Raw genomic sequence first — 15,128 nt, 5'->3', positions numbered from 1 at the left:
CCTTGAGCTCTGCCAGTTTCTCCTTTATGAATTTGGATGCTATACCACTTGGTGCATACATATTGAGCAGTGTTATTTCCTCATTGTTTATACTGCCTTTAATCAGGTTGTAATGACCTTCCTTGTCTTTTTTAATCATATCTATTTCTACTTTGGCTTTGTCAGAAATCATAATAGCCACTCCTACCTTCTTTTTCTCATTTGATGCTGAAAAGATTTTGCTCAAGGCCTTAACCTTACACTTGTGTATGTCTACCCACCTCATATATGTTTCTTGTAGACAACATATGGTAGGATTTTGGTTTCTGATCCACTCTGCTATTTGCTTCTGTTTTATGAGCGAGTTCATCCCATTCACATTCAGAGTTATAATTATCAGTTGTGCATTCACTGACATTTTTGTATCCTCCCCTAGACCCACCCCTTCTTCTTACACTATTTTCTTTTAAACCAGTGGTTTGCTTTGAGCCAGTATCCCTTATCCCCTCCCTTGATTGACTTCCCTTTCTGCCCCCTCCCTTGTTATTCCCCTATTTTTGTTTTTAAAGGCCTAATGAATTCCCTCCCCCTTCTTCTCCCCTCCCTTTTTTGACCTCCCCACTCCCCTGCTCCCTTTGGTTTATCCCTTCTGACTTTCTCAGTAGGGTTAGATAGAGTTTTTTATCCCAATGGATAATATAGCTTCTATTCCCTCTCTGGGTTGATTACACTGATAGTAAGGTTTAAATATTACCTCTTAATGCTCTCTTCCTCTCCTTCTTATAATAGTATTTATCCCCTCCCCTTCCCATGCCCTCTTTGTGTGTAATAGAATATCCTATTTTTCTTATTTATTCAGATTTCTTTTGGTGTCCCCTACTATTCCCCCTCTTCTTCCCCCCGTCCCCCCATGTCATCTTAGACCATTTAGTATCCTGTCCTCTCCCTATGAATTATTCTTCTGGTTGCTATAATAGTGAATATTATAATAGTGAATAGAATTCACTACAGAGAATTATACATAGCATTTCTCAACATGGGAATACAGATAATTAGATCTTATTTTAAGCCCTTAAAGAGTCAAATTTAAAAAATTATGAGTTTTCTTTCTTTTCCCTCTGTTTCTTATTTACCTTTTCATGTTTCTCTTGATTTTTGTGGTTGGATATCAAACTTTCCATTTAGTCCTGGTCTCTTTTGTGCAAAAACTTTGAAATATTCAATTTTGTTGAATGCACATACTTTCCCCTGGAAGTATATAGTCAGTTTTGATGGGTAGTTGATCTGTCGCTGAAGGCCCAGCTCTCTTGGCTTTCTGAATATCGTATTCCAAGCCTTGCGGTCTTTTAGTGTGGAGGCTGCCAGATCCTGTGTGATCCTGATTGGTGCTGCTTGTTATTTGAATTGTCTCTTTCTGGCTTCTTGTAAGATTTTTTCTTTTACTTGATAGCTCTTGAATTTGGCTATTATATTTCTGGGTGTTGACTTTTCTGGGTCCAGTGTAGAGGGTGATCTATGGATCCTTTCAATGTCTATATTGCCCTCTTGTTGTAAAACTTCAGGACAATTTTGCTGAATAATTTCTTTAAGTATGGAGTCCAAGTTTCTATTAATTTCTGCTTTTTCTGGAAGACCAATAATTCTCAAATTGTCTCTTCTAGATCGGTTTTCTTGGTCTGTCACTTTTTCATTGAGATATTTCATGTTTTCTTCTATTTTATCTGTCTTTTGACTTTGTTTTATTTGTTCTTGTTGTCTTAAGAGATCATTGGCTTCTAATTGCTCAATTCTAGCCTTAAGGGACTGGTTTTTGGCTATAATCTTTTGGTTTTCCTTTTCAATCTGGTCATTTCTGGTGTTCAGTTTGCTTATTATCAGTTCATTTGATTTCTGAGCCTCACTTTCCAATTGCAAAATTCTGCCTTTTAAACTGTTATTTTCTTGCCAGATCTCTTCCATCTTCCTCAACATCTCAGTTTTGAACTCTTCAATAGCTTGTGACAAGTTTTCATTGTTTTGGGAAGGTTTGGATACTTGTTTGTCCTCCTCTGTTGTCTGGATTTTCTCTGTGTAAAAGTTGTCAAGTGTTCCAGAGTTTTTCTTGATAATCTTTTTCTTTTGGAGTTCTTGGCTTACCATTGTTAGCCCCGCCCCTTCTCAGCTTTGTCTTCACACTCAGGGTCTGTCTGCTCTTTCTAGGCTCCTGAGGAGGGCTCAGGTCTCCTTGTCTTTGGGGTCGAGTCTCCTGGTTGTCCCTGGTCTTCCTCTCTGCCTGAGGCTCCTTCAGCAGTCTCAGGGGCTGCTTCCACAGCCACACTCCCATCTGCACAGAGTCCCCACTCGACGTCCAAGCCTGCGCTCGAGATCTTTGTCCATGCCTAGGGCTCTGCCTTCAACCGCACAGACACTCGAGAAAGTCCATGCGCGTTCTTTAGCCACTTGGGGTCCTAAATCTTGCAGCTCTCAGGTATAAGCCCTGGAGCTGCCAGTGACTTACTGGGTGCCCCAATCCTGCTTTCACTCTTGTGCATTGGCCTTGGTGCTGTCCGTGGTGTGGGGTGTGGGTGAGGGGCTTCTTCCTCTCGCATTTTAGTGAGAGCTGTTTCGCCCCTTTATAGCGTGGAAATGCCCAGATTCCACGTACCTTCAATGCTGCGCTCTGTTGTGGGGTCCCTTCGTTAGTCTGGATTCGTTTTTATGTCCCCTTGAGGAGTCCTGTATGCTTCAGTTAGGAGAGATTGAGCAGCTGTTCCTTACTCTGCCACCATCTTAACCTGAACCACAGATGTAGGGATTTTAAAGTCAGCAACTCCTGTAAAGATAGAAGTCATAGAGGATACCCCTTCAAAAATTCCACAGTAAAGGCTAAGTAAAGAAGGTGTTGAGGGAATAACTCTGATCATACAAGGCCTCCTAGAGCAGAAAATCTTAGTGCCAACAATATCAGAATACCACACCCCAATAACACCCATCAAAAACACAAAGCTAGATGCCCAGTCAAAGTTCAGTGCTGATTTGTACAGGATTTGAGGACAGTAAGCATCTTTGTGAAAAATGCCATGGTGTGATTCCAAGCCTCTCTGCCATAATCTCTGAAATCCCTAGCAGTTCCAAATGGTTTAGCATCATTTATCTGTGTAGAGTATATTTTTCAATTTCCTTAGACAAGGAAAACCAGAAGATCTTTGCCTTCACCTGGCAAAAAGCCCAACTAGTTTGGCAAAGAATGCTCCAAGGGTACTGTGATGCAGGGTCATTGTTCTGCCAAATTCTAAAAAGAGATCTGGAAACTATCAAATTTAAAGAAAGGAAGCTGTTGCATTATGTGGATGATATACTCTTAGCATCCCCAAATGCAAAAGTATAATAGAGAGCACAAAGTGTCATAATCCAAATTACATTGGGTGACAGAATACCTAGAGTTCATCTTGGAAGCAGGCACAAGAAAAATGTCCAAGAAGAGGGTAGCAGATATTCAAAAGCTGTGTATACCAACAACTAAAAAGTAGCTATGTGCAATACTTGGGGTGACAGGGTTCTGTAAGCAATGGATCCCTGGTTATAGTCTAATATCAAAATGCCTAACAGATTTGACCAGAAAGACAGTCTCAGAACCTCTGGAATTCATGAGAGGACATAAGAAATCAATAGAAAAGCTTAAAATAACAATTATTGCTATACTCGCCTTTCGATTTCCAAATTATTCTGAAAAATTTCATCTTTTTGTCCATGAGGATAAAGGAGTAGCATCTGGAGTATTAGTGCAAACCTTGAGATAAACATTTAGATGCATGGCATATTAGAATTCTCAATTAGACATGGTGGTCAGAGGCATGGCCCATTGCCTCCGGGCCATTGCTGCCATTGCTCTAATGATAAAAAAAAATAATCAGAATTGATACTTGGATGCAAATTAATCATATATTTCCCACATCAGATAGAAAACATGTTAAAAAACAGCAATTTGCAAGCTTTTACATCACAATGGCTCTCCCAATATAAAATTGTGATACTAGGCAACGAGAACATCACTTTAAAATGTTGCAAAGAGCTAAACCCAGTCACTCTAATACCAGACTTGCCAATGGAAGGAAAACCAGTGCCCAACTGTCAAGACACATTAGAACTAGTGCAAAAGAATAGGGAGAATTTGAGGGATACTCCCTTGGAAAAGGCAGATATAAACTTGTGTACAGATGGTTCTGTAAAAAGGAGGAACCTGTACAAAGGGAAATGATTTACAGGGGCAGAGGTAGTAACACATACTGATACACTGTGGTACGCATCATTGCCAAAACATATGAGTGCACAAGGGGCAGAGCTCCTCAGTCTAGCAAGAGCTCCACAAATTGGAAAAGGTAAATGAGTCAACATATTCACAGATTCCAAGTATACTTTCAACATTGTACATGTCATCAGATAAATCTGGAAATATAGAGGGTTCTTAACATCAGAGGGAAAAGAAATAGCATATAGGGTCGTCATCCTGCAACTTCTTGAAGCAGTGAAATTGCCTAAAGAGGTGGCAGTCATGCAGTGTTGGAGTCACACACTTGGGAAAGACAACATCTCATTAGGGAACCATAAGGGTGATGTGACAGCAAAACTTGGAGATAGATTTGGTCCTACTCACATTCTAAATTTCTCCCTGATGGATGAAGAAAATTTCAATTATGCTTATAACCACAAGGAAGTTTAGGAAAGGGAAAAAATTCTAGGAGCCAAACAATTAGGAGGCATACATTTCTCTGAGTTAGGTAAACCCATGCTGACAAAAGCTCTATACTATCCGGTGTGCAATGCCGTTCATGAAAAAGGACATTATGTTACCCAAGCAATAATTGATTCCTTCAGCCATTTCTGGTAGGCCCTGGAAATTTCCTCCTATGCCATAAGAGTCTGCCAAAAATGCAAGTTCTGTTTGGACTTCAAACAGGGAGTTTACAGAAACAAAAGTCTCAGAGCCTGGTTTTTGGCTTATACTTCATTTGAATGCTTACAGATTGATTACATATGTATGCCTAGAGTTAAAGGGTTTAGATAAATCTTTGTCATAATAGACCATTATTCTACCTTTATTATTATATGTAAGTAAATGGCAGTTTCTTTATGGCATTGCCTTGTCATGAAATTCAGAATGACCTTTTAGTTCAGAAATTTTGTCCCCATTTGTATTACATGCAGATTATGTTAGGGTACACATGGAAATGATATATCTGATATCCTTTCTCCCCATGAGATTAATCATTGGGACTTATTTATCCTAATGCTTATTCTTTAAAATGTATAGTTTCAATGGGGAAAATCATTGGTTGTTTTCTCTCATTGATAAACCCATCCATTGGTGAAAACCTGCAAGAGTGATTTAGCTTTGTTATAATTTATTATGAGAAAGAGGAGAGAGAGAGAGATTATAAAATATTTTGTAAATCAAAATTTTCCTTGATTTCCATGAAACTTTGCTTGGTAAGGCAACTGAGTTTGCTGGCTGAAGAGGTTTTTATGTTATTTTTATCTTTATTTATCATGGAAATTAATTTATATTGTTTTGATTTATGTAGAAAATAGAAAGAATTAGTGTTGATACACAAATTCTATATTGCTTTTTTCAGCATTTATAATTCATTTAAATGTATCATAATGGTTTTAATTGTATGTTACATCTTCTAATGTAATTATTTCTTCTAATATAATCTAGATTTCATAATATTGATCCTTATCCTAACAAATAGATGCTGGACTCCATGTGAATAACTGATTTAGAAAGGATCCTCACATTTTTCTTCCTACTTATGTATGCACATGGTTCTTTCTTTTTTTTTAATTTTTTTTTTTTTACAAAACCTTACCTTCCGTCTTAGGGTCAATACTGTGTATTGGCTCCAAGGCAGAAGAGTGGTAAGGGCTAGGAAATGGGAGGTAAGTGACTTGCCCAGGGTCACACAGCTGGGAAGTGTCTGAGCTCAGATTTGAACCTAGGACCTCCCATCTCTAGGCCTGGCTCTCAATCCACTGAGGTACCCAGCTGCCCCATGATTATTTCTTCTTATATATTATTGGTTGTCATCTTTGTTCTGACAAGTTGATGACTGGCTACATGTGGATGACTAATTTAGAAAGAACTACCACATTTTGCTTCTTACTTATGTAAGAATTTTACTATAGTGTAAACTGGTCATGGATATTTCCTGGATGTTCATTTTGGTCTCTTAAAATAGCTTACAATTATTGACTATTTTAATAAATCTCATTTGTACTAGTTTGCATATCTGTTATCAGATTTTTTGTCTTCCTTAAAGACACCTATCTCATACCAGTTGGAGTGATTTACATTTTAGAATTTTGAAGGAACCACATGTGAAAGAATTATTTTATAAAGTTATATGCTGATAAAACCAAGAACATAAATAAGATGATAACATTACAAACTATAAAATAACCAAACTAACATGAGATCAAATTTTTGGTATAATTAAGTACAAAGTATGTGTGTGTGTGTGTGTGTGTGTGTGTGTGTGTGTGTGTGTGTGTGTTTGTATGTATGAAGTCCTGGTGCTGATGGAATTATAGCAGAAATTCATCAAAAATTTAAAGAAAGATTAATGCTAATACTACAAAAATAATTTTCAAAAACTGAGAAAGCACTACTCTGTCAAACTAATTTAATAAGTAATAGTCTATATACCAGAGAATGATAGAACAAAGAAGCAGAATTATAGACTAATATAATTAATGAACTTAGATAAAAAAAATTAATTTAAATACCATCAAATAGAGTATAGTAATTCATCCAAGAAGTCATTCATTAACAAGCAAGTTGGATTTATCTCAGGGGTACCAAGATGGTTCAGCATTAGAGAATCAATCAGTATGATCATATTAAAACAAATTTGAAATCATAAAATTATCTCATTAGATTCAGAATAAGCCTTTAACAAAATATATGGTACATTTGTGCTTAAAACCCTAAAAAGTGAATGCTACAGAATTAACAAGGAACAAGCAGAACTTAAAGAAGAGATAAGAGAAGACATTTACCCATTTAGGGGTAGGGCAACGGTAGGAGGGCTGTGAGTGTGGAGCATTGCATATGTTTTCAGATTTTTTCAATTTATTAATGGGTTTTGTTGATTGTTTTTCTTTTAAAATATTCTTTGTTATAGCAGAGGGAGAAAGAAATATACAAGGGGATATTTAGGAACAAAACATATTGATACCAATTTTTTAAAAAAAGAAATATTCAGCAAATGTATCTTCTCAGGTAAAAATCATCACTAAATAGATTGTCTATCACATCTTCTCAGTAAAGCATTTTTGACTCAGCATATTCTTCACAGCTGTCTTTACATCTTTGTTCCTCAGGCTATAAATGATGGGATTGAGCATGGGTGTCACTACACCATAGAAAAGGGAGATGAATTTGTCTACAATGTCTTGTTTGTTTGAATTAAATGAATCTTTGGCTTTAGGCTTTGCATACATGAAGAAGATTGTTCCATAGAAGATAATCACCACAGTCAGGTGGGCTGAACAAGTAGAAAAGGCTTTGCGCCTCCCTTCTGCTGAAGGGATCCTCAGAATGGTGGCAAGGATGAAAATATAAGATATAGAAATTGATATCAGTGGAATAACTAGAAAAATGAGGTTTGAGCCCATCATACTAAGTACATTAATAGTAATATCGCCGCAGGCCAGTTTCAGGACAGCCAGAATCTCACAAACAAAATGGTCAATGACATTAGAACCACAAAATGATAACTGGACAGCAAGAGATGTTTGTATTATGGAATCAATAGCCCCAGCTGTCCAAGACCCAGCTGCCATTGACACATATGTAGTCTTACTCATGATGACGGGGTATCTCAGGGGGTTGCAGATAGCCACATAACGGTCAAATGCCATCATGCTCAGGAGCATACACTCAGTTGCTCCCATGGCAAAAGACAAAAACATCTGCACTGCACAGCTGGAGAAGGAAATAGTTTTCTTTGGAGTGAGGAAACTGTCTAGAATAAGGGGAACAGAGGAAGTTGTGTAGCAAATATCCAGGAAAGAGAGATTACTGAGAAAAAAGTACATGGGTGTGTGTAAGTGGGAGTCATAGATGGTTACTGTAATGAGGACTCCATTTCCCAGCAAGATTATCAGGTACATCCACAAGATCAGTACAAACAAAATGGTCTCCAGCTTTGGGTAGTCAGAAAGGCTTAGCAAAATGAATTCTTTCACTGTGTGATGACTGGTCTCATTCATTTCTGAAGTTCTCTTTCACTCACAGGGATTCTGAGGCAAACAGAGAATAGACAGTTTTATTCCAGAGATATAAGCATTATGTCTTTCCCATGGTATATCAAGTAAACTGCAAATGTGTGAGTGAATATGGGAATATAGTGCAATGAATAAGATGAAGAACCATTCTTCAGTGGATAATTTGTCAATAAACATTATAAAAACATTTATCTGAAGAATAATTGTAAACTGTTAGCAATACAAATTTTCTCAAATTACTAATTTTAAGGGAAATACAAGCAAAAATAGCTTTGAGGTTTCAGCTTACATCCAATAAATTGAAAAAGGTGCTGAGAGATGGAACCATTCATTACCTGCGGCTAGACATAGTGGAATGGTGAATTTTCCCAATAATTTGGGGAGGCAATTTGGAAATATGCTTTAAATGGAAAAAATTCCTTATTCGATGCCATATCAATCAAACTATCCATGTGTTACTTAATAGAATTGGAAAAAAAGATAATGAAATTTATATGGAGGGAAAAAAGATCAAGAATCTCAAGAGAGTTATGAAAATAAATAGAATTAAAGGGAAATTACCAGTGCCAGATCTCAAACTATGATAAAAACAGACATTATTAAAACAATTTGCTACTGGTTAAAAAATAGACCTATCAGTGGAACATACCAGCTATATATTTCAAATATCCAAGTTTTTGTTAAAAACAAAGATCATAGGCAAAAATATGTGAGAAGACTGGATAAAGAGTATGGAAGAAATTAGATTTAGATCAACATTTCACACCTTATACAAAGATAAGCTACAAATGGGCAGATGACCTAGATAACAAAAGTTCACACCCTAAACAAATTAGAGGAACATAGAAAACATTACTCATAAGATGTCTGAAGAGAAATGTTCATGACCAAACCAAGAAAAGAGAAGACCACTGAAGATAAAATACAGGAATGTTTAGATAAAATTTAAAAGTGCTCTTTTGTATACAAATCAAATAAAAAGTGGAGATAAAAAGTGAATTTAAATTTTTATGAGTTAGTCATTCCCAAATGGGTACCTGGTCTAAGAATAGGAACAAACTGTTCTCAAAGGAAGAAATCTAGGCTATAGCCATCTGAAAAAAAAATGTTACAAATCACCACCAGTTAGAGAAATTCAAATGAAAGCAACTCTGAGATTGCACTTCACATCATTTCCATAAAATAGCAAAGAACAAAAGAGCAAATAATTGAGGAATAATTGAGTAAGTTGTAGTGTAAAGATAATTATAAGATTAATTGTAAAGATTAATGGAGAATTAATGATAAAAGAATTGAGGAGCCAGTTTTTTTGGAGACACAGAAAGTCATATAAACTGATTCAGAGTGAAGTCAGTACAACCAAAGTATAATTTATCCTATAATATCAATGAAAAGTTCCAAGTACTTTTATAAATAAAATGAAATTAACAAAACCAAAAGAACAAATTATACAATAAGAACAATATGGAAACAAATTACTTTGACAGTTATAGTAACTATGATCAATAAAATAAGCATTTATGATTCTAGATGACCAATAATGAAACATGTTATTTTTTACATGGATTTTGGGCAAAGAATGAAATATATATATATATATATATAGCCACTGGGAAGATTTATTTTTCTTGACTATGTATGTTTGTCAAAAAGAATTTCTTTTTCTTTTCTTTTTCAATTAGTTAGGGATTAAGAAGGAGAGAAAATATATTTCTGTTAATTTTTAAAAAGAGTGCAGTTAATGCTACAAAGAAGAAATATTTTAATCATTTTCTCATTGGCGCTGTATTATTAATTTTACTTATCTGCTTTACTTTATATAAGAGACTTCATAAGATGGGAACAATTTGTAAATGTTTATAATTTAAAAATAAAATATCAATAAAATTTTGAAAGTTAAAAAAATAAAATTATTTCACCCTGAAACAATGAATATGAAGAATTCAGAGAAATAAGGGAAGACATGAGGTGATATAGAGAGAAGTCAGCAGAATTAGAAATATGACTACCAATCTAATGAATAAAGTACTGTGGTTGCAAAAGAAATTGAAGATTGCTTATTCATAATGCTAATAGCTGACCAAGAGAAAAGATGATAAATATGCCTCTTTCTTTTCTTTACACAAGTTTGACAAGATAAACCTGGAATGTTAGATATACTTTCAGAATGTATTGATGTAATGATTAGGTTTTATTAGCTTCTCCTGGCTTCCATATATTTCTTTTTATATTTTTGTTATAAGGAATTGCTGAATGGTTAGGGTATAGGGAAGAAATTAATTAAGAAAAAATGTATTAACAAAACTTAAAAATTAACAAATTGTCAAATAGGTAATTGTTTTAATTGTTTGAGTAATTATTGCTTAATAATATAGTTTGGGATCTGGCACTGGTTTTTTAATCAATATAAAGTTTATTGTCTTCAGGAAAGCTATCTAGAGAAGAAACTTCAGATCTAATATCATCGATGTTATTAGAGAGCTAGTTTAAGACTCCTATACCATTGCTGAGTAAAAATGTCCCATTAACATTTTCTATTTCAATTAGGTGATAATTTTTATGGTAACTTGACTAATAAAGCTTCAGCTAAACAATTCAGAATAAATGGAAGCTCCAACAGTGAGAAACCAAATTAGATTCCAAGTCTTGGCTCATCCACATATTAGCTGGGTAGCTTCAGGCAAATCAAATTGACTCCTTTGGGTCTTATTTTCCTCAATTAATACAGAAAGATGGACTTGGTGATCTGAAAATCTTTACATTTTTTTCTATGATCTATGATAATAAAACATGTAAAAGAGGCTCCAAAGCAACTGTGGCTATTTCTCACATTCAGATATTATGTCTCCCAGATATTGATACAGGACAGGACAAAGCTATGAGTCATTTAGGGAATCACAGAAACTATCCCCCACTCAGCGAAACAGACTATTAAGTGGCATCTGAGTTCCTGCAGGATAGGTAGTGGAAAAAGGAATGGATTTGGAGTCTAAGAGACCTGAGTCAAGAGTCTGGACTCTGCCAAGTATTATTTTTATGACCTGAGTTAGGGGCTTTTCTGAACCTCATGTTCACAAACTGTTATATGAAAACAGGAATTATAAAACTCATGTTAATTACCTCAAACACTTGTTTTGAGGCTCCAATGAGCTAATTGTTATATACATACTTTATATTCCATAAAGTACTATATAAATGGTAGTAATGGTTATTAATGGCTATAGTTCAGGTCTCAAGTTAATATCTTTCCCTATAAAAATCTTTACAAAAATATCTATTTTTATTGTCACATTTTGTTTCCATGAGGCACGTGTAGAAGCTATATTGGCTCATTTCTCAAAGGCTGATAAACCAAACAAAGCCTCACTAATATCTCTGGAAAAAAGAGCTAAATCATTACAGAGAGCTAAATGGTTGCCTTGTTTCTTCAAAAAAATCCTTGTCACTAACCAGGTAACTATAATGATCAGAAAAATGTAATGTTCCTCCTTAAATATTGTAAAAAAAGTTGATTTGACACCTGCTTATGCAACTCCAGCTATCTATGCTCTCCTTTTCTGCGCATGAACTCAAAAAGCTCTATTTCCAAATATGAATGATTTTGTATAACCGGAAAGTCCATTTACCTCTTTATACTCTTAAGTCTAGGAAATACCTTCCTTCTTGCTGAGAAGCAGATTTCCTTTTCACTTCCAGTGGCTCTAATATTCTGTGTCAGAAAACTTGTTTTTGCCAGTATATAGAGCAATGATCATTATAATGTGGATATTTATGATATTTTCTTTAAGATTTGTTGATAGACTATTCCTCTAAAAAGTTGAAAATGTGGGCTATACAGAAAGCCACTTGAAAAGTTTGTGTTCTTAGTCTTATGAATTTTCTGTCTTCATTCTCTGTAAGTGAACTAATTAAAGAAATACCCGTTTGGCAAGGTATAGCAGCACATTAAAAAGCTTCCACAAATACAGAAATGTATTAGAACTGAGACAAGTTCCTTGAAACAAAAGTCCAGTTTTCTATGGCATTTCTGGCCTTTCCAAGTTCCAGTTCCATTTTTCAGAGGATCAGCTATAGGAATCAAAGGTAATTTAAATCTTTCTTTACTTTCAGGGCAAGTTCTAATCCCTGAAGTAATTTAAAGTTTACAGAATGCAAAATGAGGGGAGCATGAAACTTTCTGATGCTTCAGGGACAATTTCCCATAGACCCAATTAGAAGGAAGTTATTACTCCACTCTAATTGAAGTCTAGCTTACAAAAAAAGGAAACTATTTGTCTATGTAATCCTTAGATAGAGGACATATTATGCAATATTCACTCACTTCAGAATCAAATCCAGTACTAACATGGGGCAGCTGGAGCTTTGTCCCAATTAGCATACTAACATTGAGGGGCTTGGGGACAGGGTCAATGATGCTTCCTTTCCCTGGTAGTTTGAATGTCTTGAATAGTCCACTCTCTCACCTAGCATCTGAAGTCATGAGGTGCTCTTGTCAAATGTTTCTCTCCTTGTCTCACTTTCCAATCTTGGCTTGGCCTGGGGTCAAGCTACCTTATTCACTTAGAATCAAGAATGGAGTCAGGGAGGAGAAAAAAGAAGGATCAGTGCTAAACTCAGTATTTGCTTTTTATGGTTCTCAGATTCCTTCTCAGTAAGATGAGGATGTTAGTCAGAATGACCTCTAGTGTTCCTTCTTGTTCTATGAACTGGATCTATGAACCAATATATCTTATAGCTAAAACCTTTATTCTAGATTTTTTCTTTTCATTTTTTTCACATTTTGTACATCTACTGCTTATTTATGTCTGACCTTTGGTAGAGAATTCTAAGCTCATATTGGTCTGATCAGCTACAGTTGGGCTTACTGTACATTGACCTCGACATTGTGATATTATGTTGGTCCTCTTTGACTATGAAGGAGAACAACAACAATGCTTTTGGGATTGCTGAAATGTAGCTTTCATATGAAGCCCTCATATCTCCTAAATCCCTTCCTAACTTTTCCTCACACACTCTAAAACATGGGACCAAAAGGAGTTGGAATGTTTGCTCCTCAATCTCTCTGTTCCCTAATACCACTTTCAGACCCTCTTTTTTGGTCATCATCACTCAGCATTTTTCTCCTGCTCTTTAAATTTCACTTGATCCTGTCTAGATCCTTGTTGTTGTCATAGCTGAATCTCCACATCACACTTTTCCTGGTGGAATTTTCTTATGGAAAATAACCAATTTCCAAACTTTTTCCTATATAAATCATGAAGCCCTTGGCCTCCCAATTTCTCAAGTTCTCCAAGTCTTGACTTGTATCTCTTATTCATCTCAACCACATATAGTAGCTATCATATTATCTCTCTAAACTGAATTTGTCTAGTTGCCAGAAATTCTTGTTGTGGCTCCAATTGGGACTATTCAAAACCTGTCACTGAATTCATGGAGGGTAACTGTTGAGAACTCTTTCCTAAAGTATCTATATTTGAGGGTGCTGTCTGCAAAGATAAAAGCAATAGGTGGCAGTAGGAAGACAATGACTCTAGAATTATGATGTTCCAATTTCAGGCAAAGACTCTGCCATTTACTAGTTTTCTGAATGTGGAATTATCAGAGTAGCATGTCCTCTGTTAGCAAGGAAGGAATGGGTACAAATGTAGGTGGCTATTGATTTAGTGAGAGTTAAGCAAATTTTGCTACATGACTAAGAAAATATTATTGCATTAAGAAAAAAGATGAATATGAAATCATGAGAAGTTTTATATGAACTCATGCAGAATGAGGTAAATAGAACCAAGAAAACAGTATACGCCACGATGACTACAATGTAACTCAGTGGTTCCCAAACTTTTTTGGCCTACTGCTCCCTTTCCAGAAATAATATTATTTAGCCCCCTGGAAATTAATTTTTTTAAATTTTAATAGCAATTAATAGGAAAAATAAATGCATCTGTGGCCATCACTGCCCTCACTGGATTGCTGTAGCACCCACCAGGGGGTGGTGGTGTCCACTTTGGGAATCACTGATGTAACTGAAAACAGCAACTAAAAAATTCAGAAATTGAACCTTGAACAGAATAATAAAGCTTAGCCATAGAGAAGAGCTAAGAAAATGTGCCCCTTTTCTTTCATGCAATAGTGGCAGACTATGGGTACCCATTATTCTGTTTTCTTTTACCTTTTCATTACAGATTATGGTTACCCATTAAGTTGTGTTATAGAGGGACTGTGAGATAGTGAAAAAGAACACTCAATAGGACACATTTGTGAGGAATCTGGTTTCAAGTCTATTTGGACATCACCAGATTTCTGTTCTCTGTGCCTTACTTTCTTCTACAAAAAAAAGAATGTTCTCTGAATTCTCCTCTTGACTCTAGACATTTCTTTTATCGTATTACAATTTCACACCATGCTAGTTTTCCTTTGGTTGTCTTATTGTTAAGTCATTTAGTCATGTCTGACTCTTAATGACCACCATATCATGGGGTTTTATTTTATTTATTTTTTAAAACCTTACTTTCTATCTTAGAATCAATACTGTGTATTAGTTCTAAGACAGAAGAGCGGTAAGGGCTAGGCAATGGGGGTTAAGTGACTCACTAGCACAGCTGGACAGTGTCCAAGGCCAGATTTGAACCTAGGACCTCCCATCTCTAGGCTTGGTTCTTAATTCACTGAGACACCCAGTTGCCTCATGGGAGCCTTCTTGACAAGAATACTAGAGTGCATTGACATTTCCTTCCCCAGTGGATCTAGTGCAGGGGTCAGCAACGTATGGCTCTCAAGCCATATCTGGCTCTTTTGAGGGCCAGATATGGTTCTTTCTGCAGGAGCCATAAAGTCAATTTTTTTTCAGGCACTGTTATAGGAGCGCACTGTGTGCACTGTACGGC

General features: G+C 35.8%; 1 protein-coding gene across 1 annotated transcript; it reads right to left on the bottom strand.

Moving 5' to 3' along the window:
- Positions 1–7,269: 7,269 nt before the first annotated feature.
- LOC123231009 (olfactory receptor 13C7-like) lies at positions 7,270–8,232 on the bottom strand. Its single transcript, XM_044657211.1, has one exon. It carries the CDS (start codon positions 8,230–8,232, stop codon positions 7,270–7,272), a length of 963 nt encoding a protein of 320 aa, XP_044513146.1.
- Between the last annotated feature and the right edge of the window lie 6,896 nt (positions 8,233–15,128).

The sequence above is a fragment of the Gracilinanus agilis genome, chromosome 1, assembly GCF_016433145.1.
Source record: "Gracilinanus agilis isolate LMUSP501 chromosome 1, AgileGrace, whole genome shotgun sequence".
In the NCBI taxonomy this organism is placed as follows: Eukaryota; Metazoa; Chordata; class Mammalia; order Didelphimorphia; family Didelphidae; genus Gracilinanus; species Gracilinanus agilis.
Note: the sequence above shows the minus strand (reverse complement) of the source record. Positions and strands in the feature narration are given on the sequence as shown.